General features: G+C 51.4%; 1 protein-coding gene across 1 annotated transcript; it reads right to left on the reverse strand.

The window, feature by feature from the left end:
* Positions 1–5,877: 5,877 nt before the first annotated feature.
* LOC115916664 (histone H3-like centromeric protein A) lies at positions 5,878–8,347 on the reverse strand. Its single transcript, XM_030970380.1, is given in 5 exon segments — positions 5,878–6,012; positions 6,620–6,868; positions 7,485–7,600; positions 8,098–8,127; positions 8,130–8,347. Coding segments are annotated over 5 exon segments (573 nt in total). The 5' UTR covers positions 8,173–8,347.
* Positions 8,348–18,666: the final 10,319 nt, after the last annotated feature.

Raw genomic sequence — 18,666 nt, forward strand, 5'->3', positions numbered from 1 at the left:
TGGCCGCGCGCGGCCGCCGGGCGCAGCGGCGAAAGCGCGCAGCGCCCGCCACGGGCGCCGCCCGCGCCAGAAAAAGCGCGCGCGCCGCGCGCTGCACGTGGCCGCGCCAGAAGAGCGCCGCCGCGCGGAAGCCGCTGCCGCAGCGCCGCGCCGCGCCGCGCGGCACGCGAGCCGCCGTGGCTGCTAAAAATCCCGCGGGCGCCGCCGGCGCGGCACGAGCTGACTGCGCCGAAAACACGCGGCGAAAAAAGCCTCCTGCTCCGCCGAAGAGCGGCGAACGGCGACCACGCTGAAAAAAGCGCAAGCGGCGAAAAAAAAACCGCCCGCCCCGCCGAAAAAGGCGGCGAGCAGCGGCCAGAGGGGGGTTAGCTATTAAAACAGAGCTCGGCTCCTCAGAAAGGCGACGCCGAGGGAAGGGAAACCTCTCGCCTGACCCCCCGCCCCCGCCGCCTCAGAATTCTGACAGCAGGGCTCTGCGACGCCCCAGAATTTCGACGCCGGGGAGAGCCAATAAAAGGATGGGGGTGAAAAAGGAAGGAGCTCACCGAGTCCCACAAGAGAGGGAAGGGTCCGGGTGCCGAGGTCCAAGCTGCAGGACTGTCTCCGGGTGCAGAGAGAGTCACCAGTCCGAGTCCCCTGGAGCTCCGCCCCTAGTGCCCAGGGGGTGTGCTCACAGGAGCACTGCCGTTCCCAGTGAAGAAGTGGGTTCTTCGAACCGCGGGCCCGATGTAGTCCAACGGAATGCCCGACGTTGGGAGCCAACAGCTGCTGCTGCGCGTGTCACTGAGCCCGGCACGTCCACAAAACGCACACCACAGCCTGGTTGGGCCAGCCGCGTGGCCACTTCAGCCTTCGCTCCGAGCGGGGAGCGACTGAGGCGAACGGCTGGCTAGGGGAGCTCCTTCACGGCAGGGGTGAAGGACTGCGTCCCCCTGGAAGGCAGGGAAGCGGCAGCTAGCTAGCGAAGGCAGCAAGGACAAGGCAGAGAGGCAGCAGTTCGTCGCAGCAGGGAGGGTTTATTGAGGAGAGGAACGTACGGGTCAGGAGGGAGACTGCAGCGAACTACCCCAGATCCGCCCCCAGGGGCAAGCAGTTAATAGATTTCCCCGAAGGGAGGAGCGCGCCACAGCAAACAAATCATAATACAGAACAGAATGATGAGCATGAGACAATAACAAATGAGGGAACAACATAGGAAGGACAACCCCACCTGCACCAATCACCTCCTGCCCTGGATGGAAGTTTCTGGGCCTGGGGAGTGGGCAGGCAGGTAGGTTGCCAAAGTAACAAGGGAAGGGAAATCGAGATAATGAGAAAAACAAGGTGGGGATTATAGATGGACATGAAAATTGATACAAAAAAGGCGGGAGTTACTATGGAAACCTGTGACAGACAGATAACTGCAGGAGGGAGCAGGTGCAGGGAGTCTGGAGTCTGGGACAGAACCCTCTTATGAAATACTGGAACCATTTTGAGTAATAAAACTACAACTTATAAAACAGACTGTAATACAACTTAAAACACCACCACCACACACCACAACACCGCCACAGTGCCACGTGGTCCCCACCATCTTGAGCCCCATGGGGGCCATCTCATGCGGGGACCTTAAAGCGAATTTTTGAATTTAACTTAGGGGATTTCAACAGTTGGAAACGGGGGTTTGAGGCAGGCGAGGGAGCGGGAGAGGCGGAGGGCGACCGGGCCCTTGGTTGTGCTCCGCGGGGGGATTGGGGCTCCTGAGGAGGGCCAGGGTGGTGTTGCTGCTCCTGCCGGTTGTGGGACGGGGCTGCCTGCCTCAGGATTCCAGGTCTAGGGACGGCAGGGGAGGGAGAAGGGGTAGGAACACTCTGAGGGGTACAGCTGGGGACTGAACTAGAACAACTAACTTCAGAACGAGAACAAAGCGAACTTTGCCGAGCAACTCGAGCACCGGCTGTTCGGGGGCATCCTCTCAGCTCCCTAGCTTGCATTATTCTTAACGCAGCAAGGAGCTGCGCCACCCAATGTAGGTGTCTCGCCAATTTGACTCTTTTAACTATATCAATTTCCTCGGACCTGGCCAGATCAGACAATTTGCGGGAGACTTCCTCCCAAAAACGGAGGTCTCAACAACGGTCCGCGGAGAACTCCCTGAACTGAGAGTGAACCCACCGAACTAGGCTTTTTACCTCCCGCTCTCTCAGCGGGAGGTCTGCGCCAACTATCAAAGCTGAGCAAACATGAACTGCTTCACGTTGCGCGGCTGAGAGCCTTGCGCCCATGGCTCTGCGGTGTTACTGTGCCGCGCGCTTCTCACCGACACTCGCAAAAGAAAAGGGGGGGGAGAAGAACACCAAACCGAAATAGGGATGGGAGCCGCGAACTCGCCGACGCCACTCGGGGACTCGCGGAACGCAACAGGGAATGAAACTGCGGCGCCCCCGCTGCCACCGGGGAAACCGCGAAAAAAACCCGACGCTTAGCGAAACAAAAGCGGGACTTCCGGCCAGCACCCTGATCGCCCGGCGTATGCAGCGACACCGGACGACACGACCACGGCCCCCCCCGCTCCACGAAGACGGAGGGCACCTCGGCGTATGCAGCGACGCCGAGGGGGCCGTAAAAACAGGGTGAGCAGAAATTTAATATTTTTTTTTTTTTTTTTTTTTTTCTCACCAGATGCGGCAAGGAAAGGAGGGAATCAGAAAGGGTCGGCACCCCCACAGCACAGCAGCCGCCACGGGGGGCGTTGGGCGCGGGTGGGGGGGGGGGGCGGAGCACCGCCCGGGGGCTGCGGCCGGGCGGCCCGAGGGGCCCCCCAAAGAAGAGGGCGCTTCCCCCTGCCAGGATGGGAGAGGAGGGGGCGCAAAATAAAACTACCACATCCGGGGGGCGCCCGCGGGGGGGGGTAAAAGGAGAGCTTGCACCTCCGAAAGGAGAGAGGAAAGAAAAGGAGAGGAGGAGGGGAGCAACAGGGGGCAAATGGACAAAGCCCCGCACCAAAGCAGGGGGGAAGGAGCCGAAGCGCTGGCCCCGCCTCGGCGGGGGGAAACGGAGGCAAACAGTAAAAGAAAAGAGGCCCACGGAAGGAGGCAGGGGAGGGGGAGGACAAAGAGAAAGGAGGGAGGAAGGGGGGGTAGGGGGAGGGGGGGTTGAGGGAGGAGAGGGGGGGGGGAAGGGCGGAGGGGGGGGGGGCAGGAACAGGAACCTTGCGGGGGACCACACACAAGGACGGAGAAGGAAGAGACACCGAAAGAAAAACCCCGGCGAGGGAAAAGAAAAAAAAGGCCGCGAGCGGCACCTCACCCCACACCCCATCCCCCGCGCCGCCCCCAGGAAAACCCAATAGGACGGGAAGGCAGAGAGAAGGGTAGGGGGTGGGAGGGAAGGGGAGGAGAAGAAGGACAAGAATAGAAGAAGGAGGGGGGACAAAAGACAAAAAAAAAAAGAAAAGGGGGAATGCAGGGAAAAATGAGACAGAGCGGGAAGGGGAGAAGGAGGGAGTTGCGAAAAGAGCGAAAAGGCGGAGCCAAAACCGAACCAAAAAACCCCACTTACACAAAATAAAAAAACCCCCAAAACAAAGCCGGGAGAAACAAAAAAAGGCCAGAGAAAGAGAGAAAGAAAAGCAGAAAGGAAGGAAAGGCACAGCGGAACGAATCCCCACGGGTACCACCCCCCCCATCCACCCACAACATGTTTCCCAACTTAAAAACCCCCCTTACAATATTGGGGCCCTGATTTTGAAGAAACAGTGTTGAAAAATTATTTAGAAAAAAAGTTAAAAATTAAAGTTTTTCTTTAACGAGTAAAGGGACCCCGCTTAAAACAAAATGCTTCCTTTTTACAATTTTCCACCTTTTACCAATTATTGCTGCTTTCATTATTTACATTCTAGTTTAGTTTAAGTAAAGAAGGAAAAGGGGAAAAAGGGAGAGGGGGAAGAAAAAACCCCAGTTAAAGTTACTTAACCCCTGTTTGTTAGCCAGCAACACCCAGTTTATGATGCAAGCAGAAGTGATGCAGTGAACTGAGGTTATGTAACCCCATGCAACTGGTTAATAAATGCCATTTCGGGGCCGTGCCATCCGCCGTAAGGTGGCGGGGGGGGGCCGGGGCGAAGGGAGCACCATACCATCCCCAACCGGCTGTGGGTAAGTTATGGCCGGCGCGCCGCGGGGTGCCCTCCCCCCCTCCTCCCCCCCCCCCCAGCACCCCACGCCTCAGCAGAGGCAACAATCCTGCTTGTGGCAAAATAGTGCAACTTTCCTTTTCGCCTGGTACTACATTCTCCAGAACAGCAGTGGATAAATTATCACTTCCCAAGAAATTCCTTTCTGCAGGCTTTTCACTCACACTGCATTCCATCATGCACTGGGACCCTGCTGCTCCCTTTTGGGCAGTCTGCTTCCTTGGTGCAATTCCAATCTCCTGATTGTCGATCTGTTTACTAATTGTTAAGTGAAACCAATCCTTCTGCCATAACTAATTAGCCCTGAAGATCTCTTTCCCCACGATAAGGGTCTTTTCCCTTGTCTTTCTCTCTGTGGGGTTAACACTTGCTTCAAGTGATCCTGAAATTCTGGCTGCAGTGTTTTATCACGTCCAGCAAAACTCTAACCATGGCAGCCACATACTTGGTTAACCAGTGATGTAGGTGAGGGCTGTCCTGGAACATCTGTCATTCATCAGTTGCAAAAACACTGCCTTCTGTACACTCTCTGTCCCATGTTCTATGCTTGGGGTCTCGATCCTAAGCAAATCATTCCTCTCAAATGGATGCAACCTCCTGCTCAATAGGCGGCACTCTGAGTTAAAGGCCACCGTTTTCTCTGGTCACTCACCATTAAGAATACTTCTGGCCTCCAGAAGCCTTGGGCCTCTGCCTCAGACAAATGATTTAATCACCCTCTGCCAGCGGCACTCTCCTAACATATCCAGTTTCCGATTGCTATGTAAGTCTGCTATACTTTTCCTGGAACTTTGCTATCTTGGCTGCTGTGTACCACACTGTTTTAGTAACAGTGTGCAGACCCTGACTATCATAGAAGGTTTCATCTTTAATTTGGGGTTGTAATGTGATTTCCTCATTATCAGATGTTCTACTGCTTATAGGGTCCTTAGAAACATCAAAGCAATTTTCTGTCCTGTCCACAATTTGCATTGTTAACTTTCTTTGATAGTTCAGTAACAAAAATATTCCCCACCAAACTGAGCACCAGACTGTCTGGGGAAAAAAGAGGGTTGAGGAGACCCCAAAACTGGAGGTATCCCAAACCAGGTGGGTGGGGGCTAGGCTGGGATTTTAGGGGGGATATTTGGGGTCCCTGAGGTTTTCGCCACTTAAGCGAACAACCCCCCACCACCACTATACATGGAACCCCTTAGGCCCCAAGACCTTCATGGCCCCCATCCCAGGTGCCCTTACCTAAAACACTCTCAGAGCCCCCCTCTCTGTGGGTTCTCCTCCCCTCCAGAGTTCCCCCCAGTGATGCCTCACCTCCAAATCCCCTCCAAGCTCCCTAGCATCAGCACGTAGAGGTCACAAACATTTATTGGGGTACAGCAGAACTGGGAGAGTCTCCATTAGGGTGGAGGTCCTGGGTAGGTTTCCCTGGGACTGGCATGCTGGTGGTGGGGGTTCCAGGGCGATCATGGGTAGGGGCCCTCAATAATCTGAGAGGTGCTGGACTAAGGAAGGGGACCTCCACCCCGGGATGGGTCCCTGAAGGGGTTGTTGGGGATCCTGAGGTGGGGGAGTCTATGGGGTGGGTCCACGTGGGGGGCTTGGGGGGACCCCATGGGGGGGGGGTCTCAGCATGATGGTCCCATAGGAGGTCCCAGTAAGATTATGGGTGTGAGATTATCAGGAGAGACCCCTCAGGGGGTCCTCATTCAGATGCCCCCTGCCTCGGGTCCCCGCAGGCGCCGGGCCAGCTGCAGATCCTTGGGGAACAGGGTGACTCGGCGGGCGTGCAGCGAGCACAGGTATGAGTCTTCCAACAGCCTCACCATGAAGGCCTCTGCTGCCTGTGTACCAAAACGTGAGGGAGGGTCCCCAATGCTCCCCAGCATGCCCCAACCCCCACACCTTCCCCCGGGGTCAGAGACCCCCCAAACACACACCCGGGGGCAGGGTCCCTCCAAACCCACCCATGCGTGACCGAAGCACCTTGTGCCTGTAAATGTGTTAGGGGGGGATCAACACCCAGTGATCCATACTCAATCCCCGACAGACCCCGGGAATAAGGGACCCCCCACCCACACCCAGAGACCCTCTCAACATCCATGGAACCCTGTCCCAGAACCCATAGACCCTCCCCCCAGCCAATGGAGACCCTCCTAGACTCCCCCTCAGCTCCCATCACATTCACCCAACAAACCTCTCAGCCTCATCCAAGCATCCAAAGAGACATTCCTGGACCTCCCCAGCCCCAGAGACACCCCCAGCACCCACAGACCACCCCCGCAGCACCCACAGACCCCCAGCCCCCATGGAAACCTTCTCAGTACCCATGAGATCCCCCTCAGCCCCTTCCCCACCCCCCTAAGTCCCTGGATACCCCTGCAGGACCCATAGGACCCCTCCAGCCTCTCTGTGACCTCCCTCCAGCACGCCTGGCCCCCCCGAGCCCACCTCCTGCAGCGCCAGCAAGGCCATGCTCTGCCAGCGGTAATCGACCCCGCGGGTGAAGAGCAGGCAGATCTCCCGCACCTGCGGCAGGGAGGGCACAGGAAGGGGAGCACATGGGGGCAGCGGGGTCACAGGGAGTGCGGGGACATCGGGACAACATGGAGGGGATATGGGGGCATTGGGGACATCCCGGGCTGGGGCCAACACCATGGCGACACCTGGGAGACACTGCCCTGGGAACATCCCAGGGACCTGGGGACACCCTTGTCATCCTGGAGACGCTTTGGGGACACCCCAGGGAGAGGAACACTGGGGACAGGAACACCTGGGGATACACTGGGGAGTGGGGACGTGGAAACATCATGATAGGGACACCCTGGGATCTCCCAGGTGGGAGGCAGGGGGGAAGCACCACTCTGGGAACATCTTGGGAACACCCTCGGCCATGGGAACATGGGGACACCCCGATGGGACAGGGGGGACAGTGCCAGCACAGCAGGAGTGGCACAGGGAACTCTCAATCCATACAGCCTCTGAAGGTGGCAGGACACAAGGATGTCTGGAACCACAGAATGACATTGGGGGATATGCAAGGATGTTGGGGGAGGACAGGCCCACCATGTCACGAGGATGGGGAGGACAAGGACATGGGGAGGGCTGGAACAGGATTGAGGGGAGGCCCTGGGGGAAGGGATGGTCTTGAAGAGTCCCAGGGGGTGATCTGGCGTTCTGGGGGGTAACTTGGTGGGTCTATAGGGGGCTGGAAAATCGCAGTGGGTTTTTGGGATGGGGTCCAAGGGGAGGTTCTGGGGGAAATAGAGGGGGATCTCCGGGGATTTTTAGGGGGATGTGAAATGGGGGTTCTCACCAGGCAAGAGGGCAGGGCGGGGGAGCGGGGTGCTGTCTGCAAAGGGGCGCGGGGCAGGCGGGTGCTGCTCTGGTACTTGCGGATCTCCTGCAATGCCCGCTGACCTGGGCGGCGCCCTGTGGGGGCATCAGATGGAGGTCTGTGGGGGCTTTAGGGGATCTATTTAGCCTGGGGGGCACAGATGGGGGGATCTGAAGGAACATGGGGGGTATAGATCTATAGGGCCTGTCAGAACACAGGGGGCTATAGGGGATCTATGGGGGGGGCTATAGGGGCCGGGGGGACAGGGGGAGGCTGTGGGGGTTATAAGGGATCTGTAAGGTCTGGGGGGACATTGTGGGTATAAAGGATCTATGGGGAGCTATAGTGATGGCCGATATAGGGGAGTTATAGGGGACAGGGAGTATGGGGGTAGAGGGGCTATAGGGGAGAGGCAGTGTGGGGTGACTGTAGGTGATGGAAGCATATAGGGGTATATAGGGCACAGGCTAGGGGCGGAGGACAACAATAGAGGGAGTCCATAGGAGTGCTCTAGAGGGGGGCCTGAAAGGGGGCTCGATGTGGGAGGTCCATAGGGGGTGTCTATAAGGGGAGTCCCCGGCCCCTCACTCACTGCGTGCCCGCGGTGGGGGCGGTGGGGGGTTGGGGAACGCCCGCGCCGTCGGGGGGTGGGTTTGGGACGGGGCATGGTGTGGCCGAGTCCACCGCAGGGTCAGGGCGAGTTCAGAAGGGGACCCAACGGCTGGGGAAGGGAGAGTCAGGGTGAGCTCAGCTATCCGGGGTCTCCACGCCGCTCCCGGGATCCGCCGCTCCCGAGATGCGCCGCGCCGCGCCGTTCGAATCTCCCGCCGCGCCGCCCGTGACGTCACTTCCCTCCGCGTGCCAATCGGGGCGCGCCGGACTCCGCGGCTCGATGGTGCCGCGCCCGCCGAGGGCTCATTAGCATAACTCTGCATGGCCCCACCCCCAGGCGCCGCGTGCCTTGCCGCTCCCGGGGTAGTCTCAGTTATCGTCCCCGTGCGGTGCCAGTATGGGCTCTGTAATCGTCCTGGTGTGAGCCCAGTCACTCCCATGTGGTTCCCGTTGCTCTCGGTCATCTGCATGGTTCCATTTACTCCCAGAATGATCCCAGTATGATTCCAGTCCCCTGCAGTATGATTTTAGTGCTTTCCAGTCACTCCCAGTGTGAGTCCAGTATGATCACAACGACTCTCAGTATGATCCCTGTCGCACCCCCAACGGTCCCAATCAATTCCTGTCACTACTAGAATGATCCCACTATGATCCCAGTCACTCCCAGTATGATACCAGTTGCCCCCAGTGTGGTTCCAGACACTCCCAGTATGAACCCAGAGTGGTTCCAGTTGTCCCCTCCTGTATGATCCTAGTTACCCCAGTTATGGTCCCAGTACCCCCAACATGGTTCCAGCATCTTCCCTGTGTTCCCAGTGTGTCTTCAGTTGGCTCCCAACATGGTCCCAGTAGCTCCCTGTGCCTCCCAGTACCCAGTGGGGGTCAGTCAAGGATTACAACTGTCCATGAAATCCATTGGGAGAAGCAGATTGGGGCGTTAGTGAACCCATGGTGGCCCGGGTGGGCTTTGGGGTCTCTTGAGGGCATTGCCTCACAGACCTCCCAGTTAACCCCCAGTTTTCCCAGCGGGCCACACACTCCTCATTTGACCCCATCAAGCCTCCCAGTGGCCCCTAGTTGTCCACCCAGGCCAGATGTTGAATAGGACCGGCCCCAACACTGAGCCCTGGGGAACCCAGCAGTGCCCAGCCCCAGCTGGCTGTGGCCCCATTCCCACTCCTCCTTGGCCTGGCCACCAGCCAGGTGCTCCCAGCGAGAGGCACCTGTCCCAGCCGCGAGCTGCAGGTGCTCCAGGAGAGGCAGGGAAATGGAGGCAGTGCCAAAGGCTTTGCTGAGCTGCAGGCAGACACACCCACACATGTCCAACACCCACCGGGGTCACCTGGGCACAGCAGGAGATCAGGTGAGTCAGGCAGTACCTGCTTTTCCCAAGCCGTGGCTGTTCCCAATGCCCTGGTTTTCCTGTCCGTGCCATGGGTGCTGAAGTCCCAGATGGTGCCATGTTGCCAATGGGACACTGTTGTACCTGCCATCAATACCTGCTGTTCTTCAACTACCTCAGCAGTCCCACAGCAGAAGGGTCCTCTGAAAGACCAAGCAAGGGATTCAGCTGTCTTAATCTTCTGTTTCCACAGCAGCTCTCCCCAAGCCCAGTGGTGTCCTTTTGGGTCCTTGAAATACCTCTCCTGAGGTGATCTGTGCCAAGGATACACAGGGCCTCTAGGCCAGCGACAATGGCGTTTTTCTGCCACTCATGCCCAGACAGGAGCACTTCAGCTTGCAGTACAGTCCCTGTTGGGATCCCCCTGTCATCCCAGAAACAGAGGTCGATTCTGCCCCTGCATGATGGCATCAGGGTACATTGTGCACCCATATCAACTAAAGCCTTGTGCTCCTGTGGCTCTGCTGTGCCAGGCCATGGATCCACACAGTCCAACTGACCCCACTGTCCTTTTTCCACACCTGGCTGGAGCCAGGGCCCCTCTAGCTCTGAGCATGGTACTTGTGGCTTGCTTCTTGTAAATATGACCTGGAGGTCCCTTCCAGAGGGTCAGAAGTAATATCAGCCCTTCAATTCCACCTGAAGACTTGCCCAGTGGAAACTGAGTGGCATTTTTACTTGAAGAGTTTTCTGTGGTGGTTAATTTTTCCTCTCAACTCACATACCTGTGCTGCCAAGGCAGAGGTGGGTTTTCCATCCCACTTCCATATGTCTTCACCATGGCCAGACAAGTAAAACCACAGGTTACCCTGTGGTGTGCCCCTCTCTCTTGAGCAGGGGGCACTTGCCCCCTGTAGAGTCCAGTCTGGGCTAGTGGAGCATAGGGCACTTCTTTCAGTTGCTGGAGGTCTTTTCCACAGACAATCTGCAAGCCCATAGGGTGAAAAAGATACTTTCTTCATATTGTGAGAATTTGGTAACCAAATTATCAACTCTTTGTTCTCCTTTCCATGACATTACTGCCAATGAGTTGGTATATGGTGATGGCACCTCAGTAGGAACTTCCATCACATGGTTTGTGTACACTGAACCTCATCTGGATCTACAGGGGACTGTAGGTCTGGACACAATCCTGTGCCATGTGCCCTGGATGATCCTGCCTGAGCAGGAAGGTTGAACCAGATGATCCGCTGGCCCCTTCCAACCAAACTGATTTTGTGATTCTGTGAAAGCAGGAGCAACTTGCAAGTGACTATGGCATGCAGACAATTGGGGGAAAGAAAGTTCTGCTAGTTACAGGGAGGAATGATAGCACAGGGAGCAGGACTGAGAGATACCGAGAGGAGATATGGCACAGGGATGAATGACGGCACAGTGTTACGGTATTTTAGCAGGTTTGTGATAGACAAACCAACCAGCCCCTGGTTTGACTGACAGGGGCCTTGCCCTGTCACATCTCTCCCAAGGCTGCAGGCGTTTCCTTGGTCAGAACCTGAAGGGGAGTAGAGTTCTGACCTATGAAAGTATCCAGATGGGATTTTTCAAATGCCCTATATAAGCAAGGGCTTGGGACATAAAAGCTCTCTGTTGCCACATGAACATTGGGGCTGTTGCAGTTTGAATTTATTTTATTGATTCCTTGTTAAGTGGTTTGTTCTGTTGTACCCCCATGTTCTCCCCAGGTTGGTTTACCCCTGGGTTTTATCCTCCCTCAAAGCTGTCCCTCACGCCATTCCCCACCCCTCGTTCCAGCTCTTTCCCTGCCTGTCAAGGCAACCCAGCCCTTGATTCCCGAACCTCCCCTGCCACTTAAACCTCAGGCCAATCCCTGTCCTGCACCACCCCTTTGCAATTCCCCTACTCCTCCAATCCCCATTGGCCCATGTGACCCATGCTCTCCACCCTCGTACCCCATTTGGCCTGGGACACTCCATGTAATCCCCTCACTCATCCCCTGAGGATTCCCTATTGGTTTGCTGTTTGTATCCACCCCCTGACTTGTATCTGTACAAAACCCCTTGCAGAATGGAGCTTGGGGATATTTGCTCTGCTCCTTTCGTCTGGAGTAAACTGTTCCTTGTGGAACCTCAAGATGGAGAGCCTCCTCCTTTCTCTTCTGCCTGCTCCCTGTTGTGGCTTGTGTCTGGCAGCTTAGAGCAAGTGGCTATAAAGGTTCTGCCTCTGGTAAATCCCCATACCGAGGCAGTTCCCCACTCCTGGCGTGGCACCGGAGTTCTAAGAGCCAGCCCGGGTTCTGGCAGCTACTTCAGGGGTGAGTGGTCTTTGTCTCCTGCCAACTTCCCCACCCTCCCCTCCCCCCACCCAAAAAAAAAAAAAAAAAAAAAAAAAAAAAAAAAAAAAAAAAGAAAAAAAGAAAAAAGGGCCCCCCCCCCCCCTCCTTCCTTCTCTTCCCCCCCTCCCTTTTTTTTTTCCCTCCCTTTGGGGGGGGGGGGGGGGGGGCCCCCCCCCCCCCCCCCCCCGGGAGGCGGGGGCCCCCCCCCCCCCCCGCTAATACATGATTGGTTAATCCTAGCTGTTCACGTGTCTAAAATAGAATGCTGATTGGATCATCTAATTTTTCACATGTCTTGCTGTGGTTGTCTGGCCCACCCATGGCTCACTTTTTTCTTATTTTCCCAAGGTCGCTGACAAACCTGCTGAGTCCAATGACTCTTCTTCTTGTATCTTTTTCAAGGATATACCGACCCCATTTCTGAATATGTCCATTATTCATTGTTTGTGAACGTGTCCATTGTCCATTATTACAAGCAGGCTGGATTGTGCATCGGCTGAATATGGCCATTGTCCTGCAAAAACTCCTCAATCTGCAAAAAACTCTCAACAGTTCCCTGGTTTTGTTGTTGCACAAACCAGACTGATTTAAAAGCACGGTCAATTATTTTCTGCACACAGCATAGTAAGCAAGGCACTATAAGCAGAATTGAAAAAAGAATACAAAGTATCATAATGCCAAAGCATACCAAGTCCTTGAGCCAGCCTGTTATTCCCCAGGATTTTAGCCACTCATCAAAAGAATTCTCAACAACTGTGAGCTTTTTCATATTCTCCTCAAGCAATGACAGTTTCTTGTGAATAGATTCAGAGTGGTCGGAGAGATTCATGCAACACATCCCTTCAAAATCCTCACACCCATGTCCTTGTGCTAGCAACAAAAATCCATAGCAGCCCTATCCTGTAATACAGCGTGGCGTATGCTGCCTACATCAGTGGCAAGCTCATTCAGTATTGCAGAGGTAATGTTAATTTGCTTTCCTGTCCAACAACCCAATCAGAATTAATTGTGTAAGGGCCTGTGATGAAGCTACACCTGGTGTAAAAAGTGATGCCAGTATAACCGAAGGCCTATTCCACAATTCTACATTATCCTTACAGTCTGAGCCTAATGTATGCACACTACGTTTTGGACATTGGAATTTGTGCCTGATATCAAGCATCTGTTGAATGCTAGGGGCAAACAGTGTCAATTTCCCAAAATAGCACGGTCCTCCTAATGCTTTCTGAGGAATTGCAGGCCAAGCTCTATCTCCACAAATGAGAAAATCTCCAGGCGGTAACATCCTTACTGATTCTTGTTTTAGGGATACAGACCATGTCCAATTGGCACAGTATGCTGTGGTATTGTAATACCATGAAAAAACAGGAGACATCCAAATGCTATCATCTCTGGGTTTTCCTGAGTTCTCCCTAATCAGCTCTTTACCCTTGTAGTACTCAAAGAACAAACAATAATTTCCTGGCACTGATCCCAAAATATCCAGTTCCTGTGGTTCCTGACTTGTAGTATTTAAACCTTGAGCGATTGTAAATGCCTGAGCTCCTAAAGGATTTCTAGGGATTTTTTTTTTTCACACCAATTTTCTGTGATCATCCCATTTTGATTAGTACACCAATTTGACCAGGCCTTACTTAAGTTGCCATAAATTTGAGCTCTGGTCCAATTTCCGAATTCTTCCATTGAGTCTAAGGGAATTCCAATTAAACAGGTGTGAAATGGATCTGAAGGTGTAGCTAGTGATAAGCAGAAAGATTCTTGCCCTGTTCTGTTAGCCCATGTAACCCACATGTTAGCTCGTTGCTCTATATTGTATACTCCCTGCGTTTCCTTAATCACTACACTAAGCAACATTGTTAATATTTGCCAGACTGCTGCCATTGTTGCCGTTGTCGTCGATCACGCCTGCGCTTTGCCCAAATTGCTTTAGCCTGTTCCCACTCAAAATCTCTAAAGTGATGTATTTGTGATATTGCTATTCCTACTCCACATTCAGTAGCTATTATCTTGCTCTCTAGTACAATTTGGTTTACTATAGCAATTAAAGCAAGGTTAAACTGCACCCACAGTAACAATCTTTGCTCATATACTTCTATCAAAGATACATCCTGGAGAAAACTCTGATATCCTCCTGAGTTACGCCCCAAAAATTTAGCTAATGCTACTTTCGGGGTAATAGTGTTAAGTATGTGAGAGCAGTTATTGCATATTAGGTTAATAGGCCTAAATTTTTCCTTTTTCCCTCGAACCACTGCTAAATTATGTTCTTGACGAACTTGTCGCCAAGTTTTTAAGTTACACTTTATACAATGAACCTTAAGCCACGGCTTACATACGCAACCATGCAGATAACAAGCATTTTCTATCTGATTTACAACTTGTGATGAAAGTGAAGGTAAAAGAAGTCTGTGTATATCTAACCCGTGTGTATTAAGCCTATGTGGAGTTGCTAGTACTTCCTCAGCATACTCCAGCAAACTTGGTAGATATTCCAACCGTTGTTCAGCTGTCAGGTGTTGAAGAATCGGATTCAGGGCTGTCTGGAATCGGTGCTTTCACCGATTCTCCGCCTCTGGACACAACATGGGTTGATGACGGTGGTTTCAGATAGGGCTTCACCCACTTGTCTGGAATCCAACGAATGCCTTTATCTGTAAGTAAGCACATATAACCTCTTCCTATTAATTTTACTGTAGCTGGTCCTTCCCACACCCCTGTTTCTGGACTTTAGAACATGACCTAAATACCGCCAGGCAATTCCTCACTTGGATTACGTGTGAGGGCATGATGCACAGGAATAGGTGGATCTTCCCTATCTCCTGTTGTTCTAAGGTAATTAAGCACAAAAATGACTTTAGCTGTTTTTTCCTCAGGGGATAACCCTGTAGTTTCCCCTTTTTGTTTTTGCAGCATGCCCTTGAACATCTCATGGGCACGCTCAATAATTGCCTGACCAGTAGGATTGTGAGAAATACCAGTGTCATGTCGAATACCCCATAAATTACAGAAACATTTGAATCTTAAGGAACAGTAAGCAGGACCATTGTCAGTCTTAATTGCTAAGGGGATACCTAATATGGCAAAGCAATTGTACAAATGTTTCTCAACATGACGTGCTGTCTCACCTGTTAAGGGAGTAGCCCATATAACACAAGAATAGGTATCAATGCAATCATGTACAAACTTTTTCTGACCAAATTCTACTACATGAGTTACATCCATTTGCCATAATTGCAAGGGTTGAGTACCCCTAGGGTTAACACCAGTGCCTAAACCAATGCCATCTCGTTGACAATCAGGACAGGATCACACAATACCAGAAGCATCAGTAAGGGGAATACCAAATTGTTTAACCAACATTTTTGCAGATTGATGAAGAAATGCATGAGAAGTTTTAGCTTGCTGAAATTTATCAGAGTTTGGCATTGGCCAGACAGTGGCTACTAACTGATCAGCTTCAGCGTTACCTTCAGACAGACCAGGGAGAGCTTGATGACTACGAACATGAGTAATAAAGTATTCCTGCCGTCGTTGATTTAGGTTTTTAAGCAATCGGCTTAAAAGGGAATACAAATGCTCATTACTCACCTCCTTAAGTACTGCTTTTTCAAGGCATTGGACACAGCCAACTACATAAAGCGAATCAGAAACAATGTTAATGGCCTCATTATTCCAATTTTCAAAAGCCCAAATCACAGCTTTCAGTTCTAATGTCTGCAACGTATCTTTTACCTCTCCAAAAATGACATGCTTTTTCCACACTTTGCCTTGCTGCCAAGTGCAGGCAGCCTTTTTTGACCTTTTACCTGCATCTGTAAATACTGTCTGCCCAGACACTGGACAGTCAGATCTCCAGGGTCTGTCCTCCAGATGCTGATGCTCCAATAAAGATAACACCCGGTGCCGTGGATAAGTATTGTGAACTTTACCCTCATATCCAGCCAAAGCTATCTGAAAAGAAACAGAATGCCTAATTCCCCATTCAAGATACCAGTTAGCCAATGGTACTACAATTGCATACGGTTCATGTCCCCAGATTTCCAATATTCTCCCTCTGCCCTTCATAATCAAATGAGCAAAAAGTTACAGTCGAGTGGTAATAGTTCTAGATTGTTTTACAGGTAAAAATACCCATTTCAAAATAACTAAAGGATTAGCCCAAGTTTTAACCCATTGACAAATCAAGGCGAAAGGATGCTTGGCATAATTGTCATCCTCCTTGCTCTGATTGATGATCATCAGCTGAACTGGAACATCCTCGATCAGACGATGTGCATGCGATGTAGCAACCTTTGTGGCAATGTGATCCAAGGCCGCCTGCTGTTGTTTTTTATCCAGGGTCCGGTGTTCATCTGCCCAAGACGAAGTACCTAGTAACTGTATTAATGGTTCAAGTTCTTCGTTAGTTATCCCACAAATAGTTCTAATCCATTGAATATCCCCCACTAACTTCTGGACATCATGTACAGTTTTAATCTCAGTGGTAATGGTGAGTTTCTGTGGTTTCACTACAGACTGATCAATCTGCCACCCAAGATATTTCCAAGGAGCAGAAGATTACACCTTATCAGGAGCAATTTTTAAACCCCTTTCCTCTAGCAAAACTGTCATGGTTTTTAGAACAGTTACAGAGTCTAATTGTTTTCCAGCCACTAATATATCATCCATGTAGTGATAGATGATATACCCAGGGAATTGCTTCCGAACAGGTTCTAATGCCCAAGCGACATAAATTTGGCACATCATAGGGGGATTTCACATTCCTTGTGGCAAACAAACCCATTCATACCTTTTGTAGGGTTCTGCCTTATTGATAGATGGAACAGAAAAGGCAAAATTACTAGTGTCTTCCAGCTGAAAGGGAATGGTGAAAAAACAATCTTTGAGATCAATAATCAATAGATTCCATGACTCAGGTATCATAGTAGGAGATGGAAAACCAGGTTGCAAGGCACCCATACTTAGCATTACTGCATTAACAGCACTAAGTCATGTAGCAACCTCCATTTCCCACTCTTTTTGGGGTGGCAAAACTTGAGTGTTCCAAGGGCTAGTGGATGGCTTTATGTGCCCTTCCTCAAGCTGTTCTTGCACTAATTGTTGGATTATGGGTAGCTTTTCCTTTGACAGCGGCCACTCATCAATCCACACAGATGTATCAGCGGTCCAGCTAATTTTGAGGATCAGCTGCACCCCAGTGGCCACTGCTAAAAAGGCTGTGTAACAGTGGTAGCTTTTAACTGGCTTAACAGATCCCTACCAAGCAAACCTAGTAAAGTACCAGGAGTTTGCATGACATAAGGCCTTGTAGATACACTCACTCCATCTGGGAAAGTAAAAGTAATTACTTCCCTGGTCATCTGAGTTGCCTGAGTCACTCCAATACCTGCAATGCCTAAAGTGGGATCGACCAGTGCCCAATTTTTTGGCCATATTGTGTTTGAAATGATGGTTACATCTGCTCCAGTGTCAATTATGAGTTTCTTAGTAATAGAATCACCATTAGAATGTGTCAGGGTTACTGTTTGTCTGGTTTACCTCTTGTGATGTCCATGGCCCAATATACTTCTGGTTTACCTGTGGAACCAAAGCTTCCTGTTCCCCATTCCTTGTAGCCTGTACAGGGGACACAAGACTTAAAAGGAACAAGCTGAGCAATTCCTGAACCTTTGGGAATAGATACAGGAGGGAAAAATGTTCTAACCATTTAGATTTTAACAACTCCTTGATAGTCTGCATCAATAACCCCAGGAATTACATCCAATCCCTTTTACTGGCAGATGATCTCCCTAACAGAAAAGCACTAAGCCCATCCCCCAAGGGTCCTTTTACATTAGTATCTATCAGGTGTACAGCAGAGTCCGTGATGGTCACGTCTACTGCGGTTTCCACGTCCACTCCAGTGCTTCCAGTAGTTGACAATCTGAGTGAGTAAAGTCCACCTCCATGGGAAGCTGAGCTATCCAGGCAGCTCTCTGTACTTGTTGCGTGACGCGTGGAGAGGCCCCATTTGGAAGGCTGTTTCCCTGGAACCTACATTGTTGGTATCATTCTTTAGTATTGTGGTTATCTTTTTTGCCGATAGAACAAAATTTTTTCATAGTTGCAGAGTGACACTGACTCCTAACATGTCTGATTTTACCACATCCAAAACACTTTATGTTCTTTCCTTCGGCTCTCTTTTGCAGCTTAGAAAGCAATGGTTTTACTGCATCCTGTACTGCAGCAGCTACATAGGCTGCTCTCTCTCTCTCTCTCTCTGTAGTTCTAGCCATAAGTTCCAGCATTTCTGTAACACCAGCTCCCTTCCTCAATGTTCCCAAAATCTGCCGAGTTTTATCATTAGCATTGTCAAAAACAAACATATTAAACAATTTTACCTTTGTGTCTGAATCCAAATCAGGATGATCATAGATAGCTTCATGCAATCTGTCTACAAATTTATCAAAGTCCTCATTCATTCCTTGGTGAATTTGTGTAAAAGACTTAGTGTGTAACCCATCTGGAAGTGCAAGGATAGCATTATATGCTAGTTGTTGGCTCATCTGTAAGACTTGATCAATGCTCCTAGCCTGGGCAGTGGCAGTAGCCCAGGGCCCTTGGCCAAGTAACTGTTGTGCTGTTAAACCATACAGAGGATCACCCTGCACTCTAGGTGCTTCCTGAGCACACTTTTCCTCCCAGCTTTTATGGAACATCACTTGCTGATGGGGTGGCATTTTAAGTCTTATTAGGGTATGCACATCAGCCGGAATTAATGTGTTAGATGTAAAAATATACTGCAGAAGTGACTGTGCAAGTTGGGATTTTAAACCAAATTGTGAAATCGCAGCTCTTAACCTTTCTAAAATCTT

This window comes from Camarhynchus parvulus, unplaced genomic scaffold (genome assembly GCF_901933205.1).
Source record: "Camarhynchus parvulus unplaced genomic scaffold, STF_HiC, whole genome shotgun sequence".
NCBI classification, from domain to species: domain Eukaryota; kingdom Metazoa; phylum Chordata; class Aves; order Passeriformes; family Thraupidae; genus Camarhynchus; species Camarhynchus parvulus.